Source organism: Porites lutea, chromosome 10 (assembly GCF_958299795.1).
Source record: "Porites lutea chromosome 10, jaPorLute2.1, whole genome shotgun sequence".
NCBI lineage: Eukaryota > Metazoa > Cnidaria > Anthozoa > Scleractinia > Poritidae > Porites > Porites lutea.
In genome coordinates this window covers 31,721,663-31,731,559 of record NC_133210.1, presented here as the reverse complement: position 1 = coordinate 31,731,559, position 9,897 = coordinate 31,721,663, and the positions used below count along the sequence as shown (strand labels likewise).

At 38.6% G+C, this 9,897-nt stretch overlaps 1 protein-coding gene across 1 annotated transcript; it reads left to right on the top strand.

Annotated features, from left to right (window-relative positions):
* Positions 1 to 3,880: 3,880 nt before the first annotated feature.
* LOC140951201 (COX assembly mitochondrial protein 2 homolog) lies at positions 3,881 to 9,389 on the top strand. The gene is made up of 3 exons (XM_073400430.1): positions 3,881 to 4,064; positions 4,158 to 4,229; positions 8,718 to 9,389. Exons 1-3 carry the CDS (start codon positions 3,987 to 3,989, stop codon positions 8,802 to 8,804), a joined length of 237 nt encoding a protein of 78 aa, XP_073256531.1. The 5' UTR covers positions 3,881 to 3,986; the 3' UTR covers positions 8,805 to 9,389.
* The last annotated feature ends 508 nt before the right edge of the window (positions 9,390 to 9,897 follow it).

Here is a 9,897-nt window from a genome sequence, read left to right as displayed (position 1 = left end):
GAAAAACCCGAAAAAAAAATGGAACAACCATAACCACTACTGAAAGCTGTGTTTATGGCTGTTGGGCTTCCTCAAGGCGTACCATCAATCAGAGTATACGCAATGCAATGCCACGTGGTCTTCTTGTTGATGGTTTCCCAATGTGGAAAGTTATGGAATATAAGCTTGCTTCCTACCGGGGATTGAATTTTCACGGAATGGTCCATAGAAACATTGTTTGCACCCTCAACAAAGATTAGACCTTCTCCGTCATAGCTGAGGGGATCAGAAATAAATGAGCTCTCGGTAACACTTATGTTTCTAAAACTTGTTACCTTTAAGAAGCCATGATATGGCTGGTCTTCTGTTGTGTTAAAGATGTTAGACTTTTCCGACTGGTAAAACTTCGTTTTGAAAATTGTTAATCTGGTCGAACGTAGCTGAACTGACAAATGAGATCCGTAGGCGCCTCCAAAGTTGTTTTTAAAAGAACAGTTTTCAATTCGGACTACATCAGCGTTAATTATTGATAGCGCGCTTTTTACGACAACAGAATTTCCACGAAACAGGGTGTTGTTCATGGCTACTATTGCACCTAAACTGATCACACTGGTATCCAGGCAATGGTCAGACATGCCAGAAATCTCTACCACCCCTGACTGGCATAAATTGTCCTCGAAGGCACTCCCTTGAAAACTCAAGGAATATGGCGATTGATTCATAGACACGTGGAAAATATTACTTTTCCCTCTGCAGTTGTTTCTTAGGATCGAGACGTTGGTTAGCTTAAAACTTGCGTTGCTCTTAATTCCTGCGTTGAGACTTATCATAAAGTTGTCATTGTCGCTTATCAAAGTATTCTCCAAGGATACATCACCCGTGTGTTGAAAGGATACCCCTCCCCCACAGTTATGTTGAATGGTACGAGAATCGATCTTCAAGAACCCTCGGAACCGTAACAAAATGTCGTTTTGGGCGAGAAAACTGGCTTTGTTTTTAATAAACCCGCGCTTGGGGTGACGTTAACAAAACTAAATGCAAGGTCCCTGTCTCTACAGCGCCTGAATTCCTGATGAATTCACAGTTAAGGAATAAAATGTCTTGATAAAGTGTTCTCAATACCATAACGTATATAGCTCCAGCAATTTTGTGTTCGGCAGCATTTTCGACGAAACTGGTGTTTATAAGTAGGAGATCCTTCATGTAATCCACATAGAATGCCATGGCTCCACCCCCGCCAAGGCTAAATAAATGATTCACATTATAAATTTTATTTCCAGTGAAATTTGAATCGTGAATATTGATAGTGGCATTGTTTAGATGGGAATCCATTGTTCCAACGGCCAACGCGCCGCCAGATGTGCCAGAGCCTTCGTTTTGAATAAAATGACATCTTTTGATGTCCAGCTTTAGTAAAGTTAACTCAGTGAATGCGCATGCGCCACCGTTAATCCCCGCATTGGAGCGAAAAAGTGTCCTGGACATGAAAACGAGGGCTCCTTGTCTGAATCCTGTCACACCTAGGGCTCCTCCATGCCTATCCTCCATTGACTTTGCCATTTTATTTTCGAAAAACGTACTCCTAGTAATTTCAAGTTGAACTGAGTTTCCATCAAGAATGACTATAGCCCTGCCAATGTTTTGCCTAAAGTGAATCTTCGTTAAGTTTATGACAGAAGTGCCTCTGATGTCAATCACACTTTCTCTTACACAGTTATTGTCAATACTCCCGAACTTCATCTGCATTATTATCAGTCCATTTCTTCCCGATCGAATTTCCATACATGCTTTTCCAGAACAGTTGTTTCTTAAGACATTGATATTCTTTAAGTTAACTTGAATTTGAGCGGACAAGCTTTGCGGTGAAATACTCAGGAGCGCGCTCTCTAAGCTGTTCATACGGAGCTTATTTTCAGTGAAGAACGTATCTGTTATGTTCAAGTTCACCGAATCACCGCGAATCTTGATACCACTGCCACTGATGTTGTAGAACGTGCAACCAGAAATACTAATATTTCCAGTAAAACCACGTGAAAAATTAAGAGAAAAAGCGTCATTAGAACTATTAACAAACATGACCCCTGACATCTTAAGAGAACAATCGACAAGATTCAGGGAGGTATTTACGAAAGTGATTCCCTCCAAAAAGATACCGCCAGAAGAGCTGTTTCTGAAATCGCAAGAAAGTTGCAAGCTTTTGTTTCTACAAGCAACAAAAGCTTGAGTTGTGTAGCTGGCAATCGAAATACCGGCTATGTGCTGTATGTGCATTCTTGTGTCGACATCGCAGGGGTATGGATCACGTGACGTTCCCGACCCGTCGATGTTGATGACGTCGCCTTCGTGCGCAAGCGTAGTTGCTTGGTAGATATATTTACAAGGGTGAGACTTTACTAGGCCACAACCGTCTTCAACAGTTCCATTGAGTTTAGATACGTACCACTGACTCGCAGAGACACCTAGTATTGAGCCAAAGAAAAACACTGATAAAGGCATGTTTTTACCTTTTGTGTACCGGTATACTGTATACCACAGTCCATCATCCCAGAGAGTCCATCTCTTATGCAAGGCCTGGGTAATAGCGTCGAAGACATTCAGACTACCGTTATAGTTTCATCTTAAGCCCCCCTCCCCCTCCCCCCTTTGTGATATTTTCATCTTGGCTTGCTGGACCCTACGGTTGTTGGAATCTGAAGTTTATTCGGGCGTACTTTCTATTCAAGATATTTTTTATTCCAATTTTTTTAACAGTCCTGTCTTTTGCCTGACCTCTTATATGAGTTTGTCATACCACGCTTAAATGTCTGTGGGGCGATTACAACTTCCTCTTTAAAGACTCGGTGTTTATTTGGGGAAGGATTTTTTACTTCCGGTGCAGCGTTTCCCACCCCTCCCAAACGTACCTTAAAAAATAAAAACAAAAAAAATCTCTCAGTCTCCCCAGGCCCCTCTCCCCCCGTGACTCTAATAGAAAAAAAAAACACAAATAAAAGGAAACATTGAAAACAAAATTGGGATTTCTGTTCTGGCGTAGCGTAACGGTGCTCTCCCGTTTTCCACGAGCCTGCAGAATGGTTCGTTTAAATATATATTTTCTGCTTTATTCTAGACTACGAGTAGTCCCCCATTTTTTCACGCACGCTCGCGTTTTGCTCGCTCTACTATCCCTGAGGAAAAATGGGGGACTACTCGTAGTCTCGCTTTATTCTTTTGTTGACTTCTCCCTCGCCTTGCAGTAAGGATCAGTTTGCCGTTTTTTGAATTTCACCTGCTGTGGTATTGCAGTCCCTACAAATTAACGCCGCTTGGCCTGCTGAAGAATTTATCCCTTTTAAAGGTGGCTTATCAAAATACATAGACATAAGTAATCAGTCTACAAATGAGATATACCCACCAAAAAGCCAAATTGGCAACCAAAAGAACAGCCGAACATCCATTAGTAACAGATCGAGTCAACGAACTCCCTCCAAATAACATTGTCGATAATTGTTGTTCTTTATTTCTGGAACCGACCTACGCCGGAACAAGCCAGTTTCAAATGAATGTTTCCCGATATAACAGGTAACTGCTGCCCGTTTTCCGGGGAAAACCTCGTCACGAGGACGGACCGAGGTGGATCACAAGACCGTAGATTCGGACCTCGCCCGTAAATTCTTCAACCGTAAAATCATGCGGGAAATAATAAAAATATAAGCCATATACTAATACTATTTTTATGCCACTTAAGTGTTATATCACTAACCAAGTTTAATACTAAATGGCGTTCTAAAAGAAAGTTAGAAAATCCGGTTACAGTAATGCAAACCGGAAAAGGGACCGGAAGCCGGGTTCAAATATTGTGGGTCATTTTTCGTAGTATCTTATATACAGTAAAAAACAACGGTACTCAGAAGGCGTGGCTGCTAAACGTTCTGTTCAGAGTTGTAACTTGCAAAGAAGTACAATTTAGCTGTTTATAGGCTATGTGACGAGAAAATTTAAATGTTAAAGGATAATTCTCGCAAGCTATGCATCCCTCTTTAGCGCCTCATCTTCATGGCCACTGCCTAGAAATGATACAGCAACTGCATAGCTGTCACGAACAGGTTAATAGTTAAACGTGTTGTGCTGTAAACACGTGCCTGCTTGGCCATGTTCTTGTGCTGTATACAATTTTTTTTTTTCGCCTTTCTTTACAGCATCCTGTTAAGAAATTCCTAGGCGAGTGCAATGATATCAAAAGAGCATTGAACAGATGTTTAAAAGAGGAGGTATTTAAGTCTTTTTTATCTGATATCCATTTCACTTCATTAGTTGAGGGGAGATGTGTTATGTAATTCTAACTGTGATTGTGAGGACGAAATTCTCTGGTCTTGTCATTTGGTAATATTTGTAGTAGAATTTTTATAAAAAGAGGTTTTAAAATTTTGATTTTGAACATTGTCAGGGGTGTGAATGATAAATCAGTCATTAAAAATGTTGATAAAAATTAATAATGATGAATAAATTGAGTGGTTGTTCATCCAGCTCACCCCTGACTGAATTGAGTAACAAAGTGTGACATAACAGAAATGAGAATGTATGAAATTATGGGATTTGTTGTCATCCTCTATGAGACCAAGATGAAAAAGTGCTTCTGGACCAAAAATCAGTGTGTTTGCACCAACTGACAGTGAGATACTACAATCTTAGACAAAAACCTTGAAACACTTTGGAAAATTCTGCTCCCTTTTGTTTTCCCCCTCCCTTTTGCAATGTTGTTTTAGCCACGCAACTTTGCAATAACATCTCAACATTGCAGGGGGAAAGGGACGTGCATAGGTGTTTCCGGGATTTTTGGCGAGGATTGTGTGAGGTGTAAAAGGCCATCAGGTTATCATTACACGCTATTCAGACGTGGCGGCATGCTCAAAGAAACAGCAAGAGTGACCTATAGCGTAAGGTGTTTTGAGTTTAAGGGCTTTAAATGTATGACGAGAATTTCTTTCTTGGCAATTTTTACCGCTCAAATTTTCAAGAACTGTTTCTCGATTTTAAGGAGAAAAAATTACAATACCAACTTTATTCAGAACAGGGAGCTAACCAAGAAGACAAGGGTTTGGCCAACATTACTAATTTCCAACAGCGGACCCAATGCAGTCAATGCAGAATTGTCCAAGACATGATATCAGTGAGAACTGATTTAAATCCAATAGTGAACATATTTTAATTAGTAAGTGGAGACTTGCATGCCAAATGCGAGAGAAAAGTAATTTTTCACAGAATGGACAAAATGGAAATGAAAAATACAATTCTTAATACCTGCAGTATAGAGAAGAAAAAATGTGATAAAACTTGATGGATAACCGTATGCAGCGCAGAATGGAAATTCAGGAAATTCAAGGAAAGAAAACAAATTAACCCGATACTGAGCAACTCACTGAGTTCTATTTAAATAGAACTCAGCCCGATATAATTGCGTGATGCATCTGTTGCATAATGTAAACAGTCATCGGTTAACCCCCCGTGTTAACGCCACGGTTTACCATTGTTTTTTGCTCTTATTCTGTTTCAGATGTGTGTTTTGTAGCTTAAAAAACGGTTTGATATGAAGTTAACTAAATATCCAACCCAACTGTTAAGAGCGCCGGTCAGGAAAAATCGACCAAAATCTTAATTTCGTGGCAAGAGTTGAAAAATCAATTTCTTTCATTTTTTTGTTCATAGATAGCTTTTAGGTAGATAAGAAACCTCAAGTAGATTGTTCCTGCCGAAAGCTTTTTATTTGTGAGAAAAATTAGAAGATCAGTTTTCGATGTCGGAGTCTCAGACTGCCCTAATTTTTAACCTGAAATTCGCTAACATTAACAATCCTCGTGTTCGCAAACAAAGCCGCATGGAGAAATTTGGACTCTTTCCATGAACAGAAAAATTCTTTCTCTTCCACTAAAAGATACTTTCAGGGCAATAGCGAAGCTCGTCGTACTGAAATAATTCAAAAATGAGGGATAGGTTTTCAGGATAACAAAAACTTAAGTTCGTTACTCATTTTCGATGGCAATATTTAACATGTGGTATAACTCCAAATTCTCTTAATGCTATTTAAATCACACATTTAGACATTCATTTAAAACATACCTGGGAATTGGCTTGGGTTATTGAATGTAATCTCCGTAAGACACCATCAAAGTTCAGGAAATTTCATGGCAGGCTGGCGGTAATTGTGTAAACACTGCCAATTTTGAAAGGCACAAAAGTAGATATTTACAGCCTTAGGCTAGTTTTTTTGTACTTCTTATAGGTTTTCCCATTGCAAAATTTCTTTTTCCAATCAAAGAGTGGGGTAAAAAGGTGAAACTGGGTCAATTGTAGCCATTTTGAAACGCTGAACCCTACCAGACGGCGACTCTGCGTGACAATCTGTTCCGTGACTGCATGTGACATAACGTACGTTTGAAGAGACGAAGCCGTTCAAATGACAGTCACGGAATCACGATAGTAACGCAACGCAATTCTTGAAAGAGTAACATTTTCGATCCCGAGTATTTTGAAGAAGAAAAAGTCAAATGTGCTTTTTCTGGCACTCACTTTTTATCGAAATATATGGACTTTAACAATGGTAATTCGCTAAGGATGACGGAACATGAAGATATTTCGTCTTCTTACTTTACGATCGAGGAAACTTGGAGCCGTTAAATAAGTTATTTTGGTCACGCTTCACTATTTTTACCGGACTTTGATGCTTTCGTTTGGAGGCTACCTAAAAGAACCCAAGCCAATTCTCAGGTATGCTTTAGATGAATGTCTAAATGTGTGAATAAACAAGGACCGGGAAAATTTGGAGCTATACCACATGAAGAAAAATACCGCAGAAAACAACTACTAAATTAAAGTTTTTGTCACCGTAAACACCTTTTCTTTGTTTCTGAATTATGTTTGTTCAACGAGTCTTGATATTGCTTTGAAAATATCTTGTAGTGAAAGAAGAAGAATTGTTCTATTGACGGAAAGTGTCCAAATTTCTCCTTGCAACTTTATTTGCGAACGCGAGGAGAGTTGATGTTAGCAAATTTCGGGTTGAAAATACGGCCATTTGGAGACTCCGACCATGAAAACTGATATTCTTACTTTTCTCGAAAATAAAAGGCTTTTTGCGAGAACAACTTACATCAGATTACTTATCTACCTAAATGCTATTTATGCGACAAAAAATGAAGGCAATTGATTTTTCAACTCTTGCCACTCGATGGTCGATATTTCCTGACCGTCGCTCATAAGTTCAGATCTGGCCACAGCGTGAATTTCAGGGTTTTTACAACGGTTAACCATACTGTGTAATAAAATAAAGATGTCAACAGCGTTACTTTCATATTTAACAACGGTAAACCGTTGACCCTTTTCTCTTTGTGAGCAGACCGCACTAGAAAGTAACAGTCGTACACTTTGGAAACAATGCTGTTATTAAAGACGTTACATGTCTGCATTTGTTTGCAGATATAAATACGTGCTGCGACTTTTTGAAATCCACTGACACTGAGAAAACCTAATGGTAAACCGCTGGGGTAAACCGTGACCTGTGCACATTACACAACACAAGCATAACGGAATTAATTCGGGGTGAGTCCCATTTCAATAGAAATACAGTCAGTTCTAAGTTACCTGCCTAACATTTACCTTCAGAAATTACTCTTATCAAGGAAAAAATACTTCTGTAAATTGGCTGTTCTAGCAAAGACATTTCTTGTGCTAAATCTTTGCAGGTCCTAGCACAATATTTATTACACAGTTCTAATGCGACAGAACAGCTCACAACTGCAAATTCTGCTTGCATACACTCACTCCCTTTCAAGTGAAAATTTCTTTTCAACACAACTCTTCTCTTTAGACACTTCACCTTCTCCTCTCACATTCAGAAAAAAAAATTCACATAATTTATCGAACTACAACAAACATGTACATCATCATTACAACAGATGTTACAGATGCAAGGCAGGCGCGTAGTCGCCACTAAAAATGTTTAAGTCTTATTTGACATTTCTTGCGCATGCTCCGAAAATTTCCCGCCACTTTAGACAATCTTAGACAAAAACCTTGAAACACTTTGGAAAATTCTGCTCCCTTTTGTTTTCCCCCTCCCTTTTGCAATGTTGTTGTAGCCATACAACTTTGCAATAACATCTCAACATTGCAGGGGGAAAGGGACGTGCATAGGTGTTTCAGGGATTTTGGGCGAGGATTATAGCATCCTTATGTTCTGACAACTGCATGCAAATCCTTCGAAGGTCAATTTTAGAGGATTTGTATGGAGTCTTAAATAACTATCTCTGTGCACGTATTAGGTATAAGCAGCAGGTCTGAGAGTAAAACCTCACCAAATTCTTACATGTAAAAGTAAAGGGAGAGTGGCAGTATACTGGCCCAACAACCAACGTGTACCATCTCTGATCACAATAATTATTGACTCTATCATTAGTCCGGGTAGTTAGCATTTCCATGCAAGTTATTGAACATCTGCAAGAGCTTTCACAATAACTCAAGTGGATGAGTAATAACTACTGCCAAAATGGTTGCTACACAGGCTATTTGCCAATTCTGATCCACCCTTTATTGCAATAATAATTTAATATTGTTAGTTTTATACCTGACTATATCCCCTGGGGTGACAGGCAAGGCTGCATGTAGTAATCATGATGCTAAGAACATGATGTCTCCAAAGGAAACAAGGTCTTACTCATGCAACATTTATGGATCTTTAAATATTGTTCCCTTTTTTATTGCAGGATTTAAGAAAAAGAAGAAGAAACCAAGAAGATGCAAAAAGAAGAAGAAAGACACTACAAGATTTGTGTTCAGAAAAACAGGAATAAGCACTAGGATTTGTCAACAGAGTTAAACATCCGAGATGCCTCAGTCATTTACAATTCAAGTAAGATAAGAGATGTTGACATTCAGATGATAACCTATTTACAAATTACCTTCTGAAGCATTGCTCTTTCTAGATGGCATGTTTGATTGTCAAGGTACTCTCTTTGACATTTTTATGACAATTTTTGTCAACAGTACAAATATAGCGGCAGAACATTCTGAGTACCTTTAAAGTCATGCCAAAGGGATTACTATCAGACTGCTGGAATCTTAGCATGTTTTACAGTGCTAAAATGGGTAAATTGTGAGGAACATTGTCATGAATCATACTTGCTGGTAACTAGTATGAGTCACAATTAAAAATGAACAATTTTTTGTTACTAGAAATTGGATTTCTTTTTGTGATTACTTAGTATGAAAATGGTAACTAGTATGAAAGTCTGAAATGTTACATTTACAGTATAACCATTGTTAATGCTGTACCTAAAATTTGAAGCATGTCATCTTTATAGTCTGTTAATTTCAACAGATCTGCTTATACAGATACATGCTCAGAAGAAAACCCATTCCAACAATTTTGGGTAACAATAATAATTATTATAGTTGGTCAGCAATAAATACCAAAAATATTTGGTCATTACAAAAACTAGTTTTGTTAGACCCTAGTAATGCTAGTTGTTGAATGTTCAGCAATGTTCTAACACTGTTGAGTCAATTCCTGGGGTAGCAATATTGAACATTCCGCTGAAATAATATCACAACATTGTTGCCTGATATTTCTTGCAAACGACAGCAACTGCAATCTTCAATCATAGTGATCCCTAAAGCTCTGAAACTATAAAATCCGGGGAGCATAGCATGTTTCTTTTATGAATAGCTTACGTCACCAGCAGGGGTCATCTAGCACTGCTGGAACACAGCCCTGTTGTTGTGTGAAGGACTCGGCTTAATATGATTGACACTTATCTTGCAGTCCAGTGATCCTCACTGCAAAAGATAAAGGTAAATTGAATGTTATTGATCCTTAATTCTTAATGATGTGGCAGTCCATTGATTCGAAGTTGATTTTGACAAAGAAAAAGAATAACTTGGAAG